The 27,182-nt window shown below is 43.7% G+C and overlaps 2 protein-coding genes across 3 annotated transcripts; one reads left to right on the top strand and one right to left on the bottom strand.

Moving 5' to 3' along the window:
- Positions 1 to 2,267: 2,267 nt before the first annotated feature.
- Positions 2,268 to 26,323, top strand: lrch4 (leucine-rich repeats and calponin homology (CH) domain containing 4). 2 transcript variants are annotated; one of them, XM_061668592.1, is made up of 19 exons: positions 2,268 to 2,617; positions 4,034 to 10,227; positions 17,828 to 17,972; positions 18,101 to 18,230; positions 18,316 to 18,421; positions 18,496 to 18,742; positions 18,827 to 18,923; positions 19,026 to 19,134; positions 19,264 to 19,367; positions 19,436 to 19,488; positions 20,129 to 20,287; positions 20,646 to 20,717; positions 20,796 to 20,850; positions 20,933 to 21,002; positions 21,215 to 21,313; positions 21,381 to 21,472; positions 21,547 to 21,684; positions 22,143 to 22,220; positions 25,770 to 26,323. In XM_061668592.1, the coding sequence occupies exons 2-19, from the start codon at positions 10,056 to 10,058 to the stop codon at positions 25,866 to 25,868; spliced, it is 2,025 nt and encodes a 674-aa protein (XP_061524576.1). In that variant the 5' UTR covers positions 2,268 to 2,617; positions 4,034 to 10,055; the 3' UTR covers positions 25,869 to 26,323. The 2 variants fall into 2 exon arrangements, with proteins under 2 accessions (XP_061524576.1, XP_061524575.1); XM_061668591.1 differs by lacking the exon at positions 25,770 to 26,323 and adding an exon at positions 23,944 to 25,568 and having other exon boundaries at positions 2,269 to 2,617.
- Positions 5,158 to 6,861, bottom strand: LOC133397566 (histone H2A.Z). Its single transcript, XM_061668593.1, has 5 exons — positions 6,702 to 6,861; positions 6,338 to 6,415; positions 6,131 to 6,244; positions 5,609 to 5,738; positions 5,158 to 5,508 (listed from the first exon to the last, which is right to left on the bottom strand). Exons 1-5 carry the CDS (start codon positions 6,702 to 6,704, stop codon positions 5,447 to 5,449), a joined length of 387 nt encoding a protein of 128 aa, XP_061524577.1. The 5' UTR covers positions 6,705 to 6,861; the 3' UTR covers positions 5,158 to 5,446.
- Positions 26,324 to 27,182: the final 859 nt, after the last annotated feature.

Genomic DNA, 27,182 nt, shown 5'->3' with positions numbered 1-27,182 from the left:
TTCTGGTTTCTTGTGCATTTTGAGGACGTATAATAAATGCTCTGTTTCGTGTACAGATGAGATGAACAACTTGTTGATTGATTTTTGGTTGTTCTTACCTTGAATCTGTTACAAACTAAAATTGTTTCATTTTGCCTGTGCCCCGCAGTTCTTGGGGAAATGGAATAATGGTTCTAAATCGTCTACCTCCTGACAGTGTTGGGATTACGGTGGGGCGGAGAGTTGTCTTTGCAATAGTAAACCTGTCAAGTTACCACCATGGCTGACACAAAGTCCCAGCTGTGAAAACTTTGTGAAACATAATACTGAACCTGTTTCTTTACCAAGAACCACCACTGGAAGTGGTCCAATTTTTTTGTTTTTGTTTTTGTTTTATTATTTATTCTTGGACTCACACTACCTTTTATCAGATGCCACTTCACTCATCTTTGTGCATGCCTCCACTTTATTGAATGTTAAGAATGTCTTTTGTGTAGGAGTCCCGAGGTAGTCCTGTTGATTTACAGTAATCCCCCCTAATTTGCTGTTGTTTGAAAAAAAAAAACTCCACACCCCTGTTGTAATGGTAGAATTTTGTCATCTAAAAAAAATGACACCAAGATAAATAATTTCAAAACTTTGCGCAATTAATCTGATTTATAACCTGAACATGTCAATTGAAAAAAATATATTTTCGAGAGGGGAGTTAATGTGGTTGGAAAAGTGTGCACACCCTCTAATGAAGTGGATGTGTTCAGAAGTAACCCACATTCACAATCACGTTCAAACTCATATATATGTCACAAAATCCTGGCATTTGTACAGGGGTGTGTAGACTTTTTGTATTAACTGCACACCTGTACAGTATCTCAGACCTAATGACCACTTGACAAAAGCTGGTTTAATCCCAATGTTTTGTTTAAGTAGATTCTGTCACAATTCTGTCTTGTGCTCTTTCTTCTTCAGGCCAGTTTGCGTCGTTTCGACTGCCGCAGCTCATCGATTAATTTACTTTCCACCGAGGAGGTGGCGGGGTCATTAGGTGAAAGAATGGAGCCGTCTCGCATGGGGGCCGGCTGGTCCGGACTCGGAGTCCCGTCTGGCCAGCAGGACATCCTGTTTTCCTTTTAATAAAAAAAAGAAAAAAAAAAAAAAAATTTAAAAAAAAAAAAAAAAAAAAGAGGGGGGGGGGGGTGTGCTTCGAACTAATCTCCCACAGAAGAGACTTTGATTGTCATTCTGGCACGAGGCCAAGGCGAAGGAGAAAGCCTTCCTTCCCGCCGAGTCCGAAAAGCACCTCAAGGAAGTCATTAAGGCTAAATTGAGGATGAGGAGAGGTCTGCCCTTCCTCCTTAAAGTCAAGATTTATTCACACTAAAGCAGGTGGAAGTCTGCTTCAAAATCATTTGGAATGACCTTAAAACAATTGATGTTGAGTTGATTAAACAAAATAAATGCCTTCAAAATGTATTTTCTTATTCTTCTATTAGTTTTGTTTAATTTGAGAGTAAACAAAAAAAACATGCTAGATTTACACATTGTGTATTTAAAGCAACCCCATAGCCTCCAGTCCGCTATCTTAATGCTAATTAATAAACACATTAAGGGAAACAGATATTTGAATACAAAAGGTGCAGTAATAGATGTAGACAGACTATGTAACAGGACTCACTCATATGGGTTATTTTCGTATAATTGGATCAATAATAGTAAAGACATGGCCCACTGATTTTCATTTTCATTTTGAAAATCAGTTAATTTGACTGATGAATTATTGAGCTGAGTTACCACCAACAGTACATCCTTCTTTCTGTCTTATACTTCCCCCGAGTGGCCAAGACAGGCACACCAGGAGGAGCAGCAAAATGGCCATTTAATTGATGCAAAGTGTGGCAAAAATAGTTTTGTTCTTTTTAATTCTCTTTAATTATGTAATTGCTGCATGTTTTTCTAAAGCATAATATAACAAGAGTGTTGTTTTTGTAATTAAAAAAAAGAAGGCTGTTGGTAAAAGTTAAAGATCACTGTTCTCACTTTAACTCATTCACTGCCAGCCTTCCCAGTTAACATGGATATTTGACTTCTAAAGCCGTCAATGGCAGTGAATGTGTTTTTAACCAATGTTTTGACAAGTCTCGTTTTGGGAAGCCTGCGCTTTAGAATTGTTTATATTCGGGGTCACCATAGCGATGCAGCACCGAAGGAAGACCACCAAAGCTCCCTCTTTTAAGCACGCCGTCATTGTCCTCAAACTTGCACAGAGCTACAAAGAAAAAAAATCAAAAGACACTTATATGCTTTTGGTGCGCATTGTACCCTGTCGGCTCCCCTCGTGCAATTCCGGGTGGCGCACAAATTAGCCTCGCCAAAATCAAAAACGAGTTACGTAATGGACGAAAGCCAGCAGACTTGATGAGGCTCAGATGCTCAGATTGCTGGATGTGATCATTGTTTTTAACCCTTTTTTCCTCCTCCCTCCTAAATAGAGTCCAGCTTTCTGGAGGGGATCCCAATCTTGAACGTGGTCTTTGATTTCAGGGGGTTTGGCACTGTTCCGCGCCCCCCCACCCTTCAGCTTTGTTCCTCTTGATGGATCCAAGCGGCCCGGCGAACCATGACCCTGGCAGCCCACCCGACTGTGAGTACACACACACACACACAAAGACAATGCCAAAGTGTGACAGGAAAGGAGATGGGAATGGTGGACCAACATGTTGAAAGGGGATCTCTGAATCTCGTCCCGTGACAGAGATTACAGGCGCGCCCAGTGTGGTCGCCGCGTTCATTGTGCCCGTTCTGATAAGTCGGCCATGTGTGATGGGCGGCGAGGAGAGTCTAGACGGCAGGCCCCCATTCAGCTGCTCCCAAACACCTGTTGCCGCATGGGCCTGAACTACAACACGGAAGGGGGCAGATTAAAAACAATCAAATTACCAAACCTTCTGCCCCAAAAAGAAAAACTGAAACCTACTTTGTATCAACTTAAGGTGGGCCTCAGTCAGCCATTACAGACAGAAAATACGCATGTGCCAACATCTATGACATCATCTTAAGAGAGCAAAAAAGCATAGTACAGCCTAAGTCTGTCATGAGCCTACACTAACACATAATCACTCAACATTTGTCGAAAAAAAAAACATAAAACAATCAAATGAAAAACAGTAAGTACAGTAATAACTAAGCGCGTCTTCTGCTTGCTGCGTGACAACATATTTTTATGCTAGGCTATGTAGGCAATCATGCCTTTTTTTGCACCACATGAAAACGTATTGTTACGCTGGACCACAGTTGATCACTGACTTACGCTGACCCAAAAGAAACATTTTAATCATAGTAAATATTTGTATGGAAAGCACTTTCAGGCTATATGTATACAACAGTCCAATGAAAAACGGTAAGCATGGCGGTAACCGAGTGTGTTTTCATGTGCCGCCCGACGGTGTATTCTTACACTGGGCCATTGTCGTTCCCTAGCCTATGCTATCACAGTCGTGAAGTCCGAATTACAGAAAATAGTTGTATGAAAAGCACTTGTAGGCCATAAATAAAGATATATAAACAGTAAGTACATACATTTTTTTACATTGTTTTATTGGTCCACAACAAGTTACGACAATTCACTTTGATCATGAGTATTCTAGTTCCATAATCCCTGAAATTGCTGTCCACCCTGTCATAATGGGGTAACTGCCCCTTAAAGAAACCCCGCTGATGCTCCCATTACGACCGCATTTTGTCTTTCTTCAGTGGAGGTGGAAACAGCGGATGGTTTCAGAATCGATATTTAGACTTTATGTTTTGTCTTTTTCATTGTATTATGTGTATAGCTGGATGCTTGCAAGCTTTACATGTGCAGCCTGTCACTATAAAATATCAATTGCTATCAAAACCTTTTCAAAAATTCCATAATAAACTTTGAATGTATTGTTTAATACATACTTTTTTGCATATTATGGTGTAGATTTTAGATCCTGGCATTCAGTTTAGTGCACGAAGTGGACTTGTCATGAGCGCTATCTATGTGTGTGTGTGTGTGTGTGTGTCATCTCCCCAGTGGTGAGGAGGCCACATGCTGCTTAATGGCTTCCAGAGCGCACCGAGAAACTCCGGCCTGGAGGTAAGCGCTTCACTTCCTTTGCTTGAATGAGAACCAAATGAAAAAGACCCCCCAACCAACCAAACACACACATACCAGATTCCCTCCTAATTGACCATAATGGCGGAAAGACTGGAGCAGGAATCTCAGACTCAGACTATATAATGCACCAAATGTAGAAATGTATGCTACACTGGTGGCTTGACTTACAAGTATCAATTGTAAATTCAAACACTTGTATCTTATATGATTTTTCCCTCATTGAAATTAATAGAAAGGCAATTAATCCGTTCAGGAACCTAGAACGCTGCACTATTGTACTTTTTAAACATACAGACAATTAAGCACTTTGTGCTTCACAATTTCATGCATGAATTCAATGGGGGCTGTGCTGCTCATTCGGGTGTGCGCACCTTGACCACAAGGGGGCAGTATCATACATACAGGCATGTACGTATCATGCTAGTGATGAAACAATGGCCACATGACTTCAACATATAAAATTGTTGAAGTCGTGGACGAAGTGAGTATTTGGGCCGCACTGTACAATATACACCTTTGTGATAGGACTTCAATCTGTAAAGTATACAATTTGGTATTTTTTAAATTGTATCACTTTATTCTCTGAATATTACTTTAATTTCAACATTTTTCTTTTGCAAAAATGTCCAACTTTACTCGCCTATTGACTAAGATATAAAACTTTACTCTTGAAATGACCAACTTTCCATCGCAAATATGACATGTTCCTCTAAAATACTCAACTTTATTTAGCTTGAAAATATGCAACTTCAAAGTCATCATATTACAAGAATCTCAGAAATATAATTCTTTGCCGCTTCATTGTTGAATACATGGTGCTGGTGAACTAGTGCCACACAGTGGAGAGTTTTCACACTGCAACTAGTCCACACCTTATATAGGTACATAAATTTATTAAAATAAAAAAAAATAAAAAGTTATAAAACTTTGTAGCTTTGGTTCCAAATATACATTCTACATTTTTGATGACAACTTTCCACTCATACAGTGGAATAATAAAGTCAGTCACAAAAGATTTTTAGGAAGTGGAAACAGACATGTACCCCATAAGAGCTTTATTAAAAACACCACAAAAAGCAAAATTAATACAACTGCAACACCAGGAAACAACCTAAAACAAAACAAAAGAGCTTCTTTGAAGCCACTTAAAAAAAATAAAAAAAAAATTTAAAATACCCCCAGGTGAGTAGATGCAAGCTCAAACCATACAGACTCCTGCAGATGTTCTATGCTACAGACAAGGGGGGGGCGGACACACACACACACACAATGCAGACATCGTCCTGAGATGGCGCAATTTCCAGAGGACTTTCCCCTCCTGCAACCCCGTTATACAGTCTTCTGCTGGCCCTTCTTTCCAATTAGAGATTTGTGGATGTGCGGGATCACGCCTGTGGGTGGTGGTTGGGGAATAAAATAAAACATTTAAGTTTCGATTCTGATGCTAAAATAAACAAACAAACAAACAGGGTTATGTGCACCAAGGCTTACCTCCGCCAGCGATGGTGGCCTTTATGAGGGAATCCAGCTCCTCGTCCCCTCGGATGGCCAGCTGCAAGTGACGCGGGGTGATACGCTTCACTTTCAGATCTTTGGAAGCGTTCCCGGCCAGTTCCAGAACCTGCAAAGGCCGCAAAACGAGACTTGAGAACCGCGTCGATTGGAATAAAAACTTCTTTACAAGTCATGGGTTAAGGCTTCCAAACTAGAGTTTCCAGTAGGGTCCGATATGTTACCCCTCTTTTTCCTCAAAAGTAAATATGTTAAGATGAACACATTTTCCCCCCCATGTGTAACCCATGTACATGTTCCAATGAAATCAAAATGTTACATACATCTCACCCTACATCCTGGTCTCCTTCCTTCCTACCTCCAACTTTCTTTTTAAACACCCGTGTTTCCTTCCATTGCAACTTACCATTTCTTTCCACCCATACAATTCAAAAAGCAAGCCCCTACTTCTGGCCAAGCCGCCTTTTATCCATAAACAAACAAATGGGGGATTTGCAGTACCTCGGCGGTGAGGTACTCGAGGATAGCCGCGCTGTACACGGCTGCGGTGGCTCCAACCCTGCCGTGACTGGTGGTCCTGGACTTGAGGTGTCTGTGGATACGTCCCACCGGGAACTGATGGAGCAAAGAGGCTTGAAGTGAGTTTTTTTTTTTTTTGGGGAAACTCAATGGAAGCGTTGCCGAGCAATGAATGGGGAGGGAACCAACCTGCAATCCGGCTCGCTGAGAGCGCGAAATCGCCTTCGTCTTGGTCTTTCCGGAGTCTTTGCCCGCCTTGCCACCAGCCTGGGGGGGGGGAAGAAAAAAAAAAAGAAACAAGCACACATTCACCAGTTGAAGTCACTCCAAACCCACGCGGTGTAATAAAATGGAGTCAAATCTCCAGTGTTGCGTTTTTGAACGCCGTGTTTTAGGCGCTCACTCGCACTAACAAAGCTAAGCTAAGATAAGCTAAGCTAAGGGTAACAACCGTCAATGCGTGCTCGCGGTGTATAAAGCGACGGCGTTTTAATGAAACGTAAAAAAACAAAAGAGGGCCCCGGTGCTCACTCAACAAAGAAGATGAACTTACCATGCTCAATTCTTAAAATAGTTTCGGGGCGCTTTAACACAAAAGATAACTTTTTAAACAAAAATAAAAAAATAAAATAAAATAAAAATTGCTAGCCGCGGTGCGTCGACGGACGGTTTGAACTACAATCCCCGCCTACAAGGCGCCATATTTATGTAGCCGAGTACATCCGGGGTCGCGGCCGGGAGAAGGATAAACTAATGACATTTCACGATGCGGGATTTTCAGCCAATCAAAAAGAGAACATTGGGTTTGCGGGAAAAAAGACTCGTTTCCGGTCCCGAGTTATCATGGGTAATGCAGTTTTGTAGCATATCAACACTTTGTATTGACCTAACAATAAAAAAGGGTGTTTGTTTTTTTGGTTTTGGTTGGGTTTTGGTTTGGTTTTGTTTGTTTGTGGAGCCGTAATCTTAAACGTACAACTGGATTCCATATGCTGTAATTTATAACATATTTGAAGGAAATTGAACAGAATTGAAGCGACAGTCTAGCCAGTTTCTAATTATATAGGGATTTTGTTTTTTTCAACATTTTATTTAATATACAAAACGCGTCTTTACCCACACAAATTACAAAAAATAAATAACAAATACTGTATGTCATGTAATATTTTACGCATCAATTTAGCCGTTTTTATCCTAAAAATGCATTAATTTAGCTGTTTTTATCATAAAAAAGGGTGTGGGCATTATTAAAATAAATTTGCTCTTTCATTAATTTTGTCATTTTTTTAAATTGTTGAATGACCGTATTTATTCATTTTTTTATATACTTCAATATTTTGTTAATTAATTTACTGTAAACAACATTGACATTTTCCAATAATTGTATAACATTAATACAAATTACAATAATACAATTTAAGAAGTTTAATTTGACATACGAGTTTTATTTTATTTTTTTATTTTTTATTTTACCTCATCTACCAATGACTTTACCGAATGTTGCCCTTGACCACAAAAAGCATTCCCACCCCGAGTGTATTATCTGAAATGTATAAAACAGCCACACGAGGGTAGTAAAAGTCCGTGATTCAATGTGGCAGCAACCCTCTTTTTTTCCCATTTGTAATTGAATTTATTATACAAAGTATAATCCCTTAATTGGATTTGAAAAGCAAATGAAAATGACATTATTCAAACAACTTTTATTCCCCCCGTTCAGGGATTTTCTTTTTTTATCCTGATACCCAACTATCTTGCCCGGCACCTAATTTCCCTCCCAGCATTAAGTTGCATCAACTTCCACAAAAATAATAGAAATATGTTTTCCTCATCACAGACATGACAAAAATAAGCCATTTTACAAATTGAGACACTTTTGATGCCTGTGTGTGTGCTTCCTGCACACGCACAGCTGTTGTTGGGGCCGGTCAGCGTAAATCACGTTCCATTCGTTCTTAGTGGCGCAGCAGTCACTTTCTCCCTTGGCCTCAACAACGTCATTCCCCCCCTGCTGCTGCCTCTGTAGCTTATATCCGATTTCCCCCTCCCAAATAAGTCAGCTGGGATAGGCTTCAGCACACTCACAACCCTAATGAGGACAAGCACCATCAAAAATGGACGGACGGACGCTCGTTTGTAAACACATGAGCTGCTATTGACTGATAGCAATATTTGTCTTGTTTTCTGATGACATATAACAATATTTGTCTTGTTTTCTGATGACATATTTCATTTTCAGCCAGATTTTGCCCTGTCCACGTTTCGATCGAAACCTACATGAGATACATTTGAGTAGGCTTGTTTTGTTAAAATCTATTGCTGTAATGCTTCATTTCAGAAGGAAGCCGTACGAGCCATGGAGGTAAGTGCATAACGATTCATTTCCTTCAGCTCATTGTTGTATTTATTGCATCGCTCGAGTTCTGTCGATGACGTCACACAATACATGGCGGCGTATCGATTTTGACCCTGCGATTGCCTGGCGGGCCCGTCCAGGGTGTAGCCCACCTTTGGAAAAATGTCAACATGAACTGCACTTGTAATAGGTTCAAGACGCCACGGTGACGCAGTCCACACAGAAGGATGCAAAAGGAAGTGACATAGGGAGCCCAGAGGAAGAAGGGGCGCACAAAAGAGCGTGAGAAAGTCTGACCCTTTCTACGATGGGACTCGAGGGCGACCCAGTGGAGGGCATCACAGCATTTGAAGGGGAAAATACCGCAGTGCTCTTCGAACACGCAGTAAACAACCTCATCGTCCGTACTTTTATGCGTCCGTACTGAATGGCCATTAGTTAATAAGTTATTTCCTTCACATATTGTGATGGAGAGCGACACTTTTTAACATGATCACCAAGGGAGGGTGGGGTGGCATTATTTTCACTGATTGCACGGAGATGTAGTGCGCTGAGTGAGATGATCCATGACTCTTAAGGGATTTTACATATGCATAGCCACCCCCCTTCCAACATGCATGCACATTAGACGCGGTTGCAGCCGGGGGTCCGGCAGCACTTGGACAGATGGCCCAATGGGGATGCAGAGCTGGGAGGAAGGGAGGAAACGAGGGCTAAAGAGAGGGCTGGACGAAGAGGACAATGCAAATAGATATGCGTGCGTGTGCTTGGGCGTGTCAGTAAAAGAAGAAAGATAGTGAACGTCGCCAACAACAATGCTGTCCTACTGACAATGCATTTGCAAGTATGACCACAGAGTAAGTAGTGTATATGCGTCCATTTTATATAGCATCTTGATAGTAAACGGTACAAAAAGATATCGTACGTATAAATTATTTAATAGTTTAATTTAGTCATAAATTCAAGCGGGACTCAATGAGCAGATTTTGAGTCTGTTTTGTTTGCACTTCCCGGCCACCGTAGCAAGCGGAGGGGGCCCGCCTCGTAAAGCGCCCTTACTTATGGATGTTCCGGGCTAGAACTGTCAACATAAAATGTCACCAAACGACAACCGGGTCAAACACAACATATTTCGTTCACAAAACACAACAGGGTGGGACAGCGGACAGAGTAGATATTTGTCGCGGGGCGGGATGAACACTGCGAGTTGTGATTGTTCTTTGAATTTACGAGGTGCTAGCGTTTTATTGTGTACGAAAACGGCGTTTCCTCCGTGTTATTGTTACGACACACGCGTGCTCGACGCCACTTCCTGGAAGATTGACAGCTTCGCCCCACTCTTCAGTGGTTTTGGTGACGCGACTTCCAGTGTTGTGTGACGGCCGCAGCGAGGCTCCAACACTTTTTTGGATCCGATTTTCACCCAGCTGTACGCCATAATGTTCGAGCGTTCGTAGGTTTCGTCAAAAGGGAGACGGCGCGAGGCCGGCGGAGTGACGCGGGCGCTGGAAACAAAGTAACAAGAGGCGAGCCCCCCGACGCGAGGGCTCGATGGCGGCTGGGGATGGAGCCCAGCTGCCGGCCACGGTCGCGGCCAGTCGGAGTGTGGAGAAAGCCCTCGAGGACGCCGCCGCCAGCGGGGCTCTCAACTTGGCCAACCGAAAACTCAAAGAATTCCCCCGGAGCGCCAAGAACTACGACCTATCCGACATTACCCACGCAGGTAAATTCAAGTTCGAAGGCAGCGTTTCGCCTTGTTTTTCAATTAATTTGAACTCGTCCACCGGCTTGGGGTTTCTCCACTAAACCTGCATACGCAGTCACTCAAATCAACTTTCCACAGTGAAACACATTCAAAGAAAAAAAAAAATGTCGAAATAGATTGTACTTTATCAAAACAAGCAGATTTTTTAAAATTTATTTTTTAAAAGTTAATCTTTGTTGTTTGCCTTTATTTTTTTAAATTTTTTTTATATATGTTTTTTTGTCGTTTCGGCCATGCTTTCCCCACTTCCACCAGCTTCTCCATCTTTTCATGGACAGGTGCACAGTTTAAAAATTATTTTAACACCCTTGGCCAGCAATTATTGACCCCTGCTTCAGTATAGTACATATTGTAGAATTACTACGTTGGTACTGTTTCGCCAAGTTCACTACACGCCACTTTCTTGGGACCCAAAGGTTAGCAAAAAAAAATCAAAATACCTGCACACAAAAAAAAAAAAAAAAAAAATACGAGCTTAAAACAACATATCTGTACTTTCACTGACTGCGGGGTGAACTGATGGTGGCCGGATGTTGTGAACTTCGCCAAGCAAGGGTTTGTAAATCGAAAAACTTGTGAGTTGCGGCACTCCAACTCAATCACTGAAATTAATCAAAACCTTTATTTAACCAGAAAAAATAGAAATCCATCAAGGTCTTTTTCAAGGGTGATCTGGCCACAAAGGCGGACTTACAGTTCACATCATAGCAATACAATGTATACGTAAAAGAACACTGTGTAGATAAAAGAACAGTACAAATACAAACTGAAAACTACTGTCAACAAGACTACTAATCTACCCAGAATGCAGAGCGGTAAATACCTCATGTACAAATTGCAAGCAAAAGTCAAATGAAAAAAGTAAGTCAAGGTGATACCCAACCAAGCTTTAAAAATTTTTTTTTCCCCCCCAGCATGTTTTTCATCTCCAGCATCAACTTCCACAGAAATCGATTTTTGCAGATAATGTGAAAATAAGTACTTTCCGTTGGAAAAAATGTCCCTTTTGTCAAAATATGTATGGAAACCAAATCCTTACTTCACCATAAAACGAGCCATCAAACTTCATGGCTCGGCTGATCCACGTACCAAGGTTTAAAAAATTACATGTCCTGTGAGAGGCAGCATAGTATCCAGACTGCTGAAAAATACAACAAATAAAAAAATAAAAAATAAATCTTAGGAACATTGTGGCTGCAAAGTCGTTTTTATTGTAGAGAATGACTTGAGAGACGCATTGTCCAGTCGCATGATGATTTGCGATCGTAACATTGACGATTGTCAACTTTTGACTGTTTTCTGAGCAGATAGGGAGGGAAATCACTCCTCACCCCACAACACCGGATAATCACTCAGGATTATCTTTTACAGGCAGCCGACAATCAGACATTTACTGACTTTGATCGTAACGTGAGGAAAATGCTCCAATTTGGCCCGATTGTAAGCGTATGGACGCACCCTGCTTTCGTTTTGGTGTTGAGTGACGAAAGCATAAGCACCCGGTTGGATTAAGACCGACTACCTCGTCGTTGCCGTGCGCAAAAAGAGGATTACGCCGTCCAGGTTGACTGAAATCAGTCTTCAGATCCGCCGTGACCTCCAAGCGACACCCGACGTCCTCGGCTAATTATGACCATCTGCTCATAACAAGCCAGGTGTCCATCCTTCAGGGACGAGGAGGCAAAACATAGCACGAGCTGACTTGATTATTTTTGAAGGTGTTCCTGTTGTTGAATGTTTTTCTGGAGAATTTGGTCTTTGTGCTCGGATCGTGTTGAGACGGTGCTGAGAAAGCCAGAAGTGTTCACGATTAAAAATAAGGCCAGCCCCCCACCCGCTCACCCACCTTCTTCCTCTTTCCCTCCCGGCAAACTTCCCAGCTCCACAAAGGTCAAAGGTTCGTACAAACGCTCACAAAGAAGACCCGCTTCTGGCGAGAGGCTCTCCCAAGCGAACAGAGCTCGGGCCTTGTACGCTCCACGCACAGCTGCAATTGTGTGTTTTTGTTTGGTGCCGTTGCTGTTTGATGAGCGTGCGCCCCGTCCATCCTCAGGCTGGACCAAGTCGACACGATGATTGATATCTTAAGATCTTTTTGCTCCTGGACTGACTTTGATAGTGATGCTCATGCTTGGGAATTTGTTGCAGACAAAAGGAGCGGCATTTTCTCACAAGGCGATAATAATCTTTGTAATACTGCTCTCAGTTTTCTGTTATTATTAAAAACAAAAAAACAAAACGCATTACAGCGGGGGAAGTTTGTCTTTCGGCACGAGAAATTGCTTTTTTTGCTGCCAAAGTTAATGAAACAATACCCTCTGGTGCAGCAGTGGCAAAAGTGCTCACACTTGATAGATTTACAGATACTTGTGTGAAAATAGAATGATAAAACAGATACTTTCAGTCACTTTATCGAACAAAATAAGCAAGTAATGAGCACATTCTTGCACGAGCTGCTACAGGCACAAGCGATGTCTTGACGCCCAGGCATTTCACACGCCTACTGGCAATCCAATCACTCGATTAATCGATGCGATAATCGGTAGAGTAATCGATTCTCAAAATATTTAAATACTGCAGCCCAACCGACGTCAAGCAATCCTTTTGTGTGTTCGCGTTCAATATGGAACGAGCTGTTTCCATCTGCTGTGAGAACGTCTGCGTACACCCGCTTGCTTTATTTCCTCCGGGCGGCGGATGCGGGCTCACCGTTCACTTCTGCTTTGTCACTCTGTCTGGCTGTTGTGAGAAACACGACTAAATGCCCGTCTTAACCTCGCTGTTGACTGATGAACACAACGGTCTGTTTTAGCGCTTGTGGTTGACCCTGGAAGCGCCTTTACCGTCCGGGGACGGCATTCAGTAACACACAAGCCCAGTCGGTTGATGATTCAGATCCTGAGTCGCACTTTGAAAGTATTTCAGAGCACCATGGCAGCTGGTTGAAAGCTTGGGGGGGGGGGGGGGGGGATGTGATCCCTCCCCAGTCCCATGGGAGGTAACCAGAGCGAAGACAGTGCACTTATAAGTACACACTTGACTGGCGCAAGGCCGGATTCGAGGCGCTACTTTTTGGTGTTTAGTTTTGTTTCCTGGCCGCAACACAGTGAAACTCGATGAGGGTGTGTAAATAACTGCCTGTTGTGTGTGTGTGTGTATGTGGTGAATCATGAAAGGCCAGGCTCTGTGCGTCTTACGTAACCAAGCTGATTCATGAACCTCCACACTGAGGAAGTTCATGATACGGCCTGTTCGGGGGGCCTCCGAAGGTGATCGAGGGTGGGTCGTTCACGTCAGGCTTCCCGGCGGGACGGCCAGAGACGAACCTGCCATTCTGCCGTAACTGGTCGCATCTCAGGGAAACGTACAGTCTAGCGTCGTCGCTAGCCTCCGGTAATGCACATGCTTTCCTTTCTCCTCGGTGGTGGCTCGCCGCTGTGTTCTCACAGCTCGGCTGTGTGCGTGACGTTGCCACGGTGATCGGAGCGGTGTCGCTGCTTTTGCCATCTGTTTCCACGTCTCTCACTATTCGGCGCTTGTCGCAGAGCATTCGGGTTTCTGTTAGGGCTGGGCGAATCGAGTTTGTAGTGCTACCTCAATTCGAGTGTAATTTGTTCCGGAAACAAGCATTTGACTCAAATCGCTCGTTTTCAAGTTGGTTTTCCCCATTGAAATGAAGGGAAAAAAACAATGTGTTCTAAACCCCCCCAAACACAAACAAATTATAACATAACTTGGGTTACAACTAACGGTTGTTTTAATAATTGATTAAGCTGTCGATTATGTTTTCCCGATTTAATCGAATCGTATTTAAAAAGAAAAAATCATGTTTTGAACAAAGGGATGTTTAAAAGAAAGAAGGTGTATTTTAATTATTTCTGTGGAAGTTGATGATGGGCAAAAAAAAAAAACGACATTTACAGTTTCAATTAAGCTTGTCTACTCTCAGGACGGGCGCGATAAAGCAAATCCCAGAAGGGACAAAAAGCAAAACTCGTTTTGAATGTCATTGTGATTTGCTTTTTCTAGACGCAAAGTACAGAAAAATCAATTAAAATCAGGGATCCGATTTTTGTGATTATATCAGGAAGCAGCGCTCTTCTTCCAGCGGGTGAGCCCGTGAGTCAAGTCAGTGGGAGGGAAAGCTGTGTGAGGAGGAGGAAGCGGTGAAGATGGAAGTGTGTGGGAGGAAGGCAAGTCAAAAGGGATGTCTTCGCCAAGGACGTTGAACTCCCCATCATTTGCTGTCGAGTTAAACATCACTCGGCGCTGTTCTCTTTCGCTTCAGCGCTCGTTCGCCATGATAAGTGCTTGTTGCACACCGTGTAGAAACACTTGATGCATCCTACCATTGTGAAAACTGCCTGAGTAAGCCTACGGTTGCATAGTGTTCTACAGCGAACCCTCGCTAAAATGTTTCAAATGTAATTTCATCACGTAATTCATCTTAAACCTCAAATATACACCAAACTATCACCCCTAAAGGCGCTTATATCGAAACTCATTTTACAACATTACCCTTAAAAATGACAAGCTCACAGATGACTTCATTTGCTGGTGTGTTCAGCGTCGAGACCGAGCCCTGCCACAAATAGCAAGAATCCGCGAATAATTGATACACCCCCCCCCCACCCCCCCCCAAAGGCGTTTGCAATTGTCTGTAGCAAAGCACTTAAAACAGATTTATTATTTCTTCAACACAAAGAATAATCGGCAAAGCATCAACACCCTGCAGCTAGCGTGTACGGAATCATGAATCCATGTTACATAAACGACTGTTCAGTCGTAAAATTTTTCAACACAAACAAAACCACATTTGCATGGGTCTCATCACTTGTATTAGCCTAAATGACACGCTAGCACGAACTGATGTGATATCACCATGTGGCCTGAGATACTTGTGATTCGCCTTTGGCCACACCCCAAGCAGTAATTTCATAGCAATTGTTTTGTATGAGCTGCCTTGAAAGGCTGCGGAGTGCACAGCGGATTGTGCGTTTTGCTTCTCACGAGACACTTTGGCTCTAGTAAGCACCAGCAAAAAGATGACGGCGACGTTGCTATCAAGATCTGTAATTAAGATCTGCAAGAGAGCTTTGCACACATTTTCACTTGTTGCACCGGCGAGAAGTGAAAATTCGGAATATACACAGACCATAGAATTAATTTAAGAAATAGTTACCCCTTCCACACGCTTTAAACACATTAAAACTTATTACAACACACTTTTTATAAAAGTATTCCGAGGCTCCTGTTCTGACTCACTCGGTGGCAAGAAATGGGCGATTATATAACATCACTTTGAGGAAAAGAAGACACGCTTGTCCACTTCTGCAAATCAGAGGCGAAGTGTGTTTTGGTTTTAAGCTGTTTATTTGTCTCTCCAGTTGAGGTTTACTCTAAAACTCGCGCACAAAACCAAACAGAATTCAACATTTGTAGCATGTAGCATTCTCTCTGCTTTTTGAGAATGAATATTATTGGAGCTTAACCTTGACTACCTCTTCTCCGCACAATGTGGTTCGACACTGAAGGCGCGCAACTCTAAAATGGGACTTGCCTTTAAATTGTAAAATCCTATTTAAAAAAAAAAAAAGTTGCATAAAAATCTGCAATACAGTGGGCGCCAACGACGCACTGTGATATAGCAGCGGAACACAACGTTCATTCAGTCAGAGGGGAAAAATATCCTGTCCTGGGCCTGCCCTCTTGAATCGGACTCCCCATCGTGTCGCCTGATAAGGAATGTTGTCCCGCTTCATGCGGGACTGCGCAGCATTTTTATCCCTTGTCCAGTGACCCACATAGATATAAAAGGAAACGCCGGCCAAACAAAGGCTGGATGGATGGATGTTGACGTGGAAGAACACTGTCGTATAAATCTGGTCACACTGACAATAGTAGCGGAGCTAAGTAGTGATGTGTCACTGTGGAACAGTCGTGCGCATCAGGATTGCATTTCTCCCCGCCGTGACATGTTGCCAGCTTGTCTGCTTTGACGGCAGCCTGCTTCTGTCATGCTGAATCATGGCAGAGCTTGCTGTTTTTGTTCTAAACGGGGGGGGGGGGGGGGGTCAACTCACTTATAGCCCGACTCGATGTCAAGTGGGTCAGACCAGTAAAATCAGCATAATTATTCATACTGTGTAAAGGCACAAGACTTACTTGTAGTTGGAACTAAAATAGAGTTTTGCTCTTAAATTAAACCAATTTATGACAATCTAGGAATTCTTTTCATTTTTGTGCATAATTCTCAAAACCCAAATTGACGCTCAAACTGTACAAACAATAGTGAGAGCTATTTTGTTTGTATTGTAGAAGAAAGTGATTACTTGCCCTTGCCCTTTATACATTAAACATATTATTGATTTTATGACATTGATTTGCAAACTCCTTTGTAATGAAGTTATCAAGTAACGCTTAATGGCAGAACTTTTATACGTAGCTAGGTATGGGCGAGTACTGATACCAGTTCTCAGTACAGGGTGGCTATCATATCAGCCTTATTGGCGACATCGGTTCAGCCTTATTCGGCCAAGCTATCGGTGGTCTGACACATGGCAGAATTATAATGTGCTTCAGAAAGAATTGTGTTAATTGAAATATGCATCAAAAGTGCTAGTGGTATCGGTGAGTACTCAAACGTGAATACTTGTTCTGGTATTGGTCAGGGGGGGGGGGGGGGAAAGTGGTGTAGAACATCCCTAGCTATTGGCACGACAAGAATTCAATTTCACAGAACTGTAAGCATAACTCATTCACAGCGGCGGCGAAAAATCGCGGCCGAAATCAACCCCCGAGTGGCCGCTTTTGGCCCGCGGGCCATACCATTGACACCCTGGCACTTTCTTTGAAAAACGGATGTTCTCACATCTTTGGCTGTCTGTTGGACAATGGATACGGAGAGCGGACGGCCCCTCTCCTCCATCCCCCAGTGGAGACGCTACTTCCCACCCCCAGCTTTTGTTCTCGCGGTTCCCTTGCAGCGAAGATGCGCCGCAACCAGACACCATCGCTGTCCGTCCCGTATGCTTCGAGGAAACGCGCACACCTCGCCGCTGTTTATTTGTGTGCGCTGGCACGATTCTTTTTTTTCCGTACGTTTTAGTTGAAAGGACTTCCTCCAGCCAACAAATCAATAAACAGCCGCCGGGATGTCTGCCATTGACTGACTTCCGTGCAAGTGAAAGCTTGGTGCTCATAGAGCTTTTTAGACTCACCAGCGAGGGCTAATGGAAATGGTTCTCAAACTGGGGTCCGCGAACCTTAATTTTAGGGTGCGCAAAATCATTTGCAATGAATGATGTCGGATTATTTAAAAAAAAATTAAAAAAAAAAGGGCACATCTACATATGACAACCAACACATTCTCAAGTTTACAATGCATAACTGAAGAACGGTTTGGTTTTAAATGTTTATTTAGGTACAATTTTCATTTAACTTTCATGTGCAATACATTTTAATGGAGTTGTTTCAGTGCAATTTTGCTATATTTCAGCGCATGTTAATGTTCAAACTGTACAATGTAAGAATGAATTTGTGCTTCCCCCCCCCCCAGATCTGTCAAAGAATCGTCTGTGTGAGCTGCCGGAGGAGCTCGGTCACTTTATTTCCTTGGAGACGCTGAGTCTTTACCACAATGGGATGCGTTCACTGTCCCCCTGCCTGGGGAACCTCCAGGCCCTCACCTACCTCAATCTCAGGTACGCGCGCACAAAACCCTCCCATGACGCTGCAATGTTACGGTTGCCTAGAGACCGCTTGTCTCCCCAAGCAGCCACAGAAGTGCGCCGACATAAAGAACATGAAATGTTGTCGTTTGCGTCCACAGCCGTAATCTGTTGTCCAGTTTATCTCCGTCTGTGTTTGAGCTTCCTCTCCTGCGAGTGCTCATCGTCAGCAACAACAAGCTGTCTTCACTGCCTGCTTCCATATTTGCCCTCGCACATCTACGACAGCTGGTAGCATCAACGCACACAACAATAGCGATAAGATCAGATGTCGTGGGATTTGGCGTGACTGCTTTTGCTCGTCGTCTCTCGTCAGGACGTGAGCTGCAATGAGCTGCGGTGTTTGCCCGCGGAGCTCGGCCAGCTGGAGTGTCTGCGGGACTTGAACCTGAGGAGGAACCAGCTCACTGCTTTGCCCGAAGGTACGCAAACGTGACCCGATGGCCTCGGATTCGGCGAAAAGTTAAAAAAAATCCTGTTTCTTTCCCGTGTCCAGAAATTTCTGAGCTCCCGCTCGTCCGCCTCGATGTGTCCTGCAACCGGATTACCCAGGTGCCCCTGTGCTACCGTCACCTGCGGCACCTTCAGAGCATCTCGCTGGACAGCAACCCGCTGCAGATGCCCCCCGCGCAGATCTGCTCCAAGGGCAAATACCACATATTCAAGTATCTGAACATGGAGGCCTGCAAGAGGAGCCAGGAGGAGCTGGAGAGACACCTGAGGCCCACCGGCTTTAACAGCTGGTCAGTGCCTCGGCCTCGGCCTCTCCACGGGTCGCACCTTCCCTTAACGCACCACGTGACCAATAACCCATCCTCGTGTTGCAGTTTGTCTGACCAAGAGCTCTTCACCAGTCAGTTTGGAGGGCTCGACTCTGGTTTTAACAGTGTCGACAGTGGCAGCAAAAGATGGTCTGGGAATGAGGCGAGTCCACGCGAGAGCCGTAGTTCTACGACATGCCCGCCTGTTACCTTGGTAACAAACATGTCACTGTGTGTGTGCGTGTGTGTGTGTGCGTGCGTGTAGTCCGCAGATGACTTCTCAGAACGTTCCCTCCGCATTTCTGAGGTCAGCAGAGACCAGCGAAATCTGGAGGAGGAAGAGGAGGAGGAATCTCCCCTTGAAGTCCGCAAAGGTGAGAGTGTCCAGTTCTCAAGACGGCCGACGAAGCAAAGGCGCAGTTTAGGTCCGATCGTCGTTATCTGTGTACCTTGCTGAGATTTGCTTGCTTAAACCTCAAATCTCCATTCTGCTGCGTCGGCAGTCAACGGCCGAGCGGAGCAGGTCGACTTCATCGACAGCAGTGTGACGGAGGAAGAGGAGGAGGAAATGAAGACGGATCCTCTCACGCCACCTCTTATAGCGCTGGTATGAGGCAAAAGCTGCTCATTGCACAACATCCTGTTTCTGTTATTGATTGTGCCACTGATTTCCAGGAGCTGAAGGAGAGAACTGCTCTGTCCCACAACAACGAGGCTTCAATACGCCGGTATGTCCTGGCGTGTTTTTTTTATTTTATTTTTTTTACATGCTGACACGCTTATCACCCTTTCCGGCCGCTCCGTGTGTGCGTGCTACGAGGTCACATGACACAATATTTGAAGAGCTGGGGAAAGTCAATAGACGAGCGTTCCCATTCCTTACTCTTGTCAGTTAGACATTGTCCCAAGTCTGCAGGCTTTTCTACAGCTTTCACATTAATCACAGTATGACAGCCTCGCGACAGTTTAGTTGTCAGTGTGATGGGGAAAGTATTCGCAGCGCGCCACTTTTTCCACATTTTGTCCTGTTGCAGCCTTATTCTGAAATGGAATAATGTGTTCACAAAAGCACACAATGAAAACATGAGGGAGGTTTTTGCTTATTCATTTAAAAGCGAAACGATAAAAAGGTAGACCGTTTTAATACAGGAGTGTCAAGCTTGTTTTCGCTGAGGGCCACATCAGGGTTATCGTACAGGGGTTTGTAGTTGCCTATCGTTGCCAAAAGATGGCAGCAAACCACTTAAAATTGAGACTGGTCGGTCCGTTTGGTGGGATTTTATTTACAAACATTAATCAGTAACGCAGGCTTTTTTTTCTTTTTTTTTTTCTTTCCCTTTTCCTCTCTCCCTGCTCTCTCCGGTGCAGATCCAGTCTTCACGTGGAGGTCGCCGCCCGGTTACCCTCTCCCTCACTGTCGCCCAAGTCTCCCTCCAGCCCCAGCACGGAGGAGCGCCGCCGGCCAGGCACGCTGCTCATCTGGCAGGAGCGAGAGCGACTGCAGCAGCAGCAGGGAGAGAAGGCCAGGTAAACACGGTCTTATTCAAAGGCCAAATGCAGGTGACATATTGAGAAAATGTCCTTAACACCTTCACTGCCATTGAAAGCTTTAGAAGTCAAATATCCATGTTAACGGGAAAGGCTGGCAGTGAATGAGTTATAGGATAAATATACCTATTGGGAATTAATTTGTCTTGTTTTTGATGAACATTTGGGCCTTCTACGCTTCTGTATTTTAAAGATGGTCATTATAGTGAGACTTGGAGAGCCACCTATATTTTGATGTAGTACAAAGTGAGAACCCCTGCTTTATGCATTTTGATAACCATCATGTCAAGGTTCTGTTGAGTCGTCATATATAGATAATGTGTCTCTATTCTTGCAGCTTGCTGAAGTCGTTCACCAAAACAGGAAGTCTTGTCACCTCTGCAGCGCCGACAGGAAGTAGTAGCTCCGAGTGAGTTAAGACGTGTTTGGACACATTCAACACGAGTCAACGCGACAGCCTCATAAACGCTCCTCTGCCTCCCTCTAGTGGCCCATCACCAGAAAGTAGTCCCTCCCACTGTGGCCTCCGACCGAGATGTGCCGTGAGTTGCACTCACTCACTCCTCAGTCGTGCACACTTAAAACATGAAAACATTCCCAATGTTGTCTCGACCGTTCCTTTAGAGCACCGAACACGCCGCCGCTTTGTGTTCTTCGGCGACGCTGCATCGTCAACGCTCAAGGAGCAGAACAGGTACAGCGATTACGCCACCACCAAAGGTTACGGGATCATCTGTCAGAGACATCGGGCAATTGGACATTAAAAAGAAGAAAAGAATATAAATTGAAGAGTCAGGAAACCATAGTAACGTTAAAAAAAACCGGAGAAAAACAAAACAAGAAAAAATTACCCTTGAGTATGCAGGCCTCCGCTGTACTAGGGAAAAAAATTCTGAACTCTTCCAGAGGGGCCGTCCTCCCCGAAGACATCTCCACCTGCACTGAACCAGAAACCCAACAGCTTCCTGTTCCGCACATCGTCCCGCAGCAACGTCCGACCTACAGGTAAGCGTGCGACAATCGATGCGAGCTCACCGAGGCCCGGCTTTGGCACTGTCTGTGTCGTCCACAGGTTTCTCCCTCAGCGAGACGGGCAGGAGCGAGTCCCGCGCGACCGTGCGTTCGCCCAAGGAAGAGAGGGCGGACGCCGCGCAGCTTCGTAAGGTCGGTCGGACGAGTTGATGTCGTTTTGCAACGTGTCGTCGCCACCTTGCGTGCCTCACGGTTTTGGTCCGCAGACGCTGGAAGCCCGGCTCAAGATCACCCTGGCCGAGGACCTGGGGGAGGCGCTGTCCGACGGCACCGTCCTCTGTCAGCTGGTCAACAGCGTTCGAGCGCGTTCCGTCTCCATCATTCACATTCCGTCCCCCGCAGTGGTGCGTCTACTTAGGGATGTGAAGTGGGGACTATATACTATGATCCCAAATAGTGGGCGCTAAACTGCATGTTCACTGTTCCAGACGCACGAGCTGTTTGCAACGTGTGCAAAAGTGGTGGAGACCGCCGTATTTAAATGGTTTTCACCATGGCAAATTTGGTAAAGCACTGCAAGCGCAAAATGAAGTTTAAAATGAAGTGATGGAATTGGAAGCGTTAGTGGAAAAGACAAACAAATGTTACTGTGTTACAGAATAGAAATCTTTCGCTCTGATAATTTTGGGGAGCAATCGCACAAAAGCCGTTCTTGGCTTGATTGAACTCCTCCTGGGTGTGTGGGATTTGCATGTATTTGCCCATCCTTGATATTACATTGATATGTCATGATAAGTTCTGTTTTTGCATTTTGGTAAATCAGGCCCTATATGTGGTGATGTCCTTGTCCTTTATTTTTCAGCCCAAACTGAGCTCAGCCAAGTGTCGACTCAACGCGGAAAACTTCATCGCCGCTTGCCGCAAGCTGGGCATCCCCGAGGTAGCATAAAAATGATAATGACTCTGATTTACGTAGCGCCTTGCAAGGGACAATAATTCACGGGGGGAATTGAAATATACAATGTTCCCGCACTATTCATGGAGGATCGTGACCAACCTTGCCGTGAATCGTAAAAATCTGCACATAATCGACGCCCCCAGAAAGGAGTTTGTAATTGTGTACAGAAGCCACAAAATGGCGGAAAAACACAACCTTTAGACGGGGAATAAAAGCCCATCCACTCATTTCAACATAGTTCCTCGGCACAGAGATGGGTCAAAACACACATTTTATTGATTCTTTGTTTTCTTAAATTATATTACACTACAATACAAAATTAAAATATGATACTGTGTAAAGACGTTTGTCACCGTAATTCTAATTTGTCCTGACCTATGTAAGTAGCGTGTTAATATAGCGTGTCCTGCCCTGTCCTGAACCCTCGCATTCTTCATACTGCACGAAAAATATTTGCTTATTTGAGACATCTCTGAAATGCTTCAAGCGTAGCAAAATCTTTCATTTGCAGTACATTTGCAAACAATGTAATTTTGAAAATAACTTGTTTGGACAGTTATTATGGGGTCATTGGTTGAATTTTGAGGGGAAAATGTATTTATTCCATTTTGGAATAAGGTTGCGACATAACAAAATGTGGAACACGTGAGGTGCATGGAGAGGTTTAAAGATGACCTGGAAGTTGTTGGGGAACCAGCGAGGGTGAATGAGAACTGTGGCGTACAAACAATGGTGTCCTGTGACTGCTTTCTAACTGTATAACGCAGGGGTCTCCAAACTGCTGCCCGAGGGCCATTTGCAGGCTGCGTCTGTTTTTTAGCGGCCCATGGCGCATATACTAAAAACTAAAGTTCCACGTGTTTTACTTCAGTTCTCGTCATAAGTGCGAAATATGTATTTGTGTTTATTTTTTCCCTTCAAATTCTTTTTTGCAGTTTGTAAAACAGCCTCAAAAATGACATTTTTCTATCACTGGCATCGGGTGTAATGATGTTTGTGGAACCGTTAACGTTTGGGTTTGGTCACGTGATGCTCGGCATATGGAGCAGATTTGAGTGCAAGTTAGTCAAACTAAAAATATGACATGAAATTGCTCTGTCGTCCAAAAGTGGATTAAGGATCTCGTATGGGAAAATAACAAAATATTTTTTTGAAATGTTGAGTTTCAAATGAAACCCATTTTATCCAAATTAGGATTCAATCCGCTTGATAAGGAATTAAAAAAAAAAAAAAAGTTATTTTCATGCGCTAAGCGATGGCTAAAAGGTAAAATTTGATGCGACTGTATTTTTGACATTTAAATAACTGAAGTTGAAAATGACAAAATCAGTCAAAAATACACCCTTGGACAGCTTCATTCCATTTCCAATAACGTCGCTAAAATGGTTTTAAAAAGAAGGTGAGCGAGGCGGACACAAACGTCCAGCGTAGAGTCCAAACGGTTCCAAAATTCAAGTTCAAGAACTTCTTGCATCGGTGGATTTTTCAGTATGCGGCACGATTGTGGAAATGTTTGGACGCCCCTGGTTGAAAGTGTCGTACGTTGCCTGTCACTGTTGCACCGGCGACTCGAGCGCCCTTAAAACGCACGAGTCGCCGGTCCGAATCCCGCTTTTGCCCCCCACCCACACTAACATCAGTTCCCTGTCATGTGTTGTTATTTTTATTTTATTTCCCCCCCCCCCTCCCCTTCTGCCCTGTCCAGACGGACATGTGTGTGTGCTCTGATGTGCTTCTGTCTAAGCTGCCCCGTGTGCGGCGCTGCGTGGAGGCCTTGCTGGCCCTGGAGGATGGAACCCCGCTGCTGGCCGCAGATTTCCTGCTCTTCTACTGCGCCGCCATGGCGCTGCTCTACGTCCTCTACTATTCCCTGCTCGCCTAAGACCAAACACGCACACACCACAGCACAAAGCCCTGAAATGCCTTCGCTTAGTCTTGGAACACACAGAAAACCACTACATGCCCTCCATTTTCTCCCCAGAATGTGTTTTATATTTATGGCGAAAGCATTATACAGGGTAAAGACATTCAGCAACGTAGTGTTAAGCATCCCCCCCCCCCCCCCCCCTTTTATTTGTACTTACTTTGCACTGCTTGGATCTTCGAAAAAGGAAGGGAGCATCCTAAAGGCCGCGCGAGCTGAAGGCATACTGTGAATGTCTGCTTTACGATCGGTTTTACCATTTCAAGCATTTGCAAGCGAGACCCGAGTGCCTCCGAACCGACAAGACTGACAACTCGCGTCCACACTAAAAAGGTACAGACTACTTTTTGACGTCTTTGACGACTGGCTGACTGTATAAATGTAAACAGGTTATTAAATTATATATATTTTGTATTTATAAGTTATTGTTTTGTTGAAAGGCTTTTACTAAGAAACTTGCGAAAGCGCCAACAGGGAAATGTGATCGATTTTCTATTATTCAGGCTTAAAATAACAGATTTTTTTTTTCCTGCATTATTTTAGCATTTATAAATCATCAAAGGCTTTACGGTGGCTACATTGATAGTCTTTATCGGCCTTATTGCACATTGCTGTCAATGTCGTCGTCGTTGCGCAATTGAAACATTTCTGCATTGATAAAATGTCGATTATCGCTATGAGACCGTTTTGAGATCCGACAATTGGGCTTTTGCTGAATTTGATCGTAAGCGAAGGAAAAAAATGCCCAAATTCACCCCGATTATCGGTACGTCTGTACCCTATACTTTGCGATTGTCAACGCCGACTGTTTTCCGAGCCTATCTGCTTGGAAAAAGCACACCACATAATCGGTCAGGATAATCTTTCAACGACATCTGGCAATCGGGCTTTTGCTGACTTCGATCGCAAAAGGGGAACAATTGTCGAATCCGGACCGATTATGGGTATGTACCTGACTTATCTGCCTTATTGCTGCACATAAACGGTCAATATCAACTAACTTGCCGCTGCATTCTCATTGTACATTTTTGTACATTTGATAGCAAGTTCAAACATGACAACTGTTGTACGTTGATTTCTCCGTTTTGCCGTCTACGTTTGTCCCGTTAGCCAAACTGTCCTGCTGCTGTCTTTCTATTGGCCTACTGTTTGCATTTGATGTACACTGTTTGAATTCAAAATGTCTATTTTATAACTCGAACCGGCACACCCCCGCCGGTTTCCAACTATTCCGAAATACGTCCGCAAAGCAGAAATTCCCAGTTATCTTTTTTTTATATTTATATACACTTTATTGAGACTACTTTTTAAGTGATATAAATATATTTGTTAGATTCTTTTCCTCCCTGTAAAGAATTTATTAAACCCTACTGTTGCAAAGAATTTATTAAAAAAATGGACTTTGACGTGTTGCTTTTTTCTTGGGGTCTTAACAAAAAAAAAAAAGAAAAAGAAAAAAAACGCACCAAACTGCCTTATATTGGACCTGGATCTGACTGTGAGTATTCTGGACTTAACAAAATAGGAAGTATAAAAATCCAGAATGATTTTGTATATTTCCGTTGAAAAATGCAACCACTGACTGACCCCCTTTCCTCCTGGCCCAGGATGCCTTGTGCTCACCCCAGCTCACCACGGAGGACGACGGCCTGAGCCGGTTGGCCCGCACCGTCCGGGTTCTGGAGGGACTGGCTGGCTCCACGTGACTGGAAAAAGCTCTGCCATCTCATTGTCGTATGGACGCCCGTATGAGCTAAAAGTATCATTGATGGCATAGCACACAAGCTTAAAAACAACAAAAATTACAATTACAAAAAGTAAAAATGTCATTACAGAAGGATTTTACGAAACACACATTGGGTAGATCATAGTTCTCCAGAGAGCACGTGCAAAACCAGGGGGTGACCTGCGGCCACCCTCGACAAACTTGGCCACTCCAATGTGTTTTTTTTTCTCCAATTGCCTTTTTTTGAGGGGAGCCACAAGACGCCAAGGAAGAATGGGAACAATTCCATTCGCAGCCCCAAACTCGGTTCAGCAGCACACCCTCCCCTTGTCGACGATTGGTTTTCGAAGGCAAAATGTTGGCCGCCACACTGAATATAAAACACAAAATGTAACTAGCTGCAGTAAAAGTAATTGCTCTTGGGCACACCGTAAATTGCTTTTTGTTTTTTTTTTTCTTGTCCCTCTTGACCAACTGGCATATCAACTAGAGCATAAAAGTTTTATATCACCTTTTTTTGGTGTGATTTTTTTTTTTTGTTCATGTCTTCCTTGTGATTGATAAAATGTCATCAGATATTTTATAATTGTAATAATTGTCTCAACATACACAGAACTCAGTGATTGACACCTTGAGGAAGAGAAAAAAAAAAGTGAGCTACATGACTCAGCCGAAATGAAAACTTGCAGTGGCCATGGGAATGTTTCAGGTGGAACAAGGTTAGCAAAATGCGATGCTTGAGCTGGACAAATCGAATTGTTTTCTTAAAACGCATGCACACCACTGTGTATTCAGCAAATCAGGCTTCACACTTAAGGCTGTAAAGGACAAATGATGGACCCCCCCCCCAAAAACCGGCATGGATTGTTGTGTGCGCTTGGGCAGGTTAATAGTTCTTTTTATGTGGTCGTTTTAAAAGGTTTACGCTTGGAGGGTTTTCAATCAGGTTAATGAGCCCTCTGGTCAGCCTCTCTCTGCCCTTGAGCGACAAAAAAAAAAAAAAGAACCAGGAGTGGAGGAAATTCAATGCAATGAGATCTAAAAAAAAATAAAAACCAACCAGGAGTGGAGGAAATTCAATGCAATGAGATCGATGGAACGAAACATTATTATTACTACTTCTCCCAGGTTTAGATCTGAACTAAATTAAAATGAATATTACTGAACAATATGAAATGACTTAACACGAATGGAGTGTTTCATTCCAGTAGGTGGTCTTGTAAGTTTGCTAAGATTGTTTTATACCAAAATGTGCTCCGTTGTCCAGAGCACAGTGAATGCCTCACAGAATTGG

Source organism: Phycodurus eques, chromosome 23, assembly GCF_024500275.1.
Source record: "Phycodurus eques isolate BA_2022a chromosome 23, UOR_Pequ_1.1, whole genome shotgun sequence".
In the NCBI taxonomy this organism is placed as follows: domain Eukaryota; kingdom Metazoa; phylum Chordata; class Actinopteri; order Syngnathiformes; family Syngnathidae; genus Phycodurus; species Phycodurus eques.
This window is presented reverse-complemented; position numbering and strand designations above follow the sequence as displayed.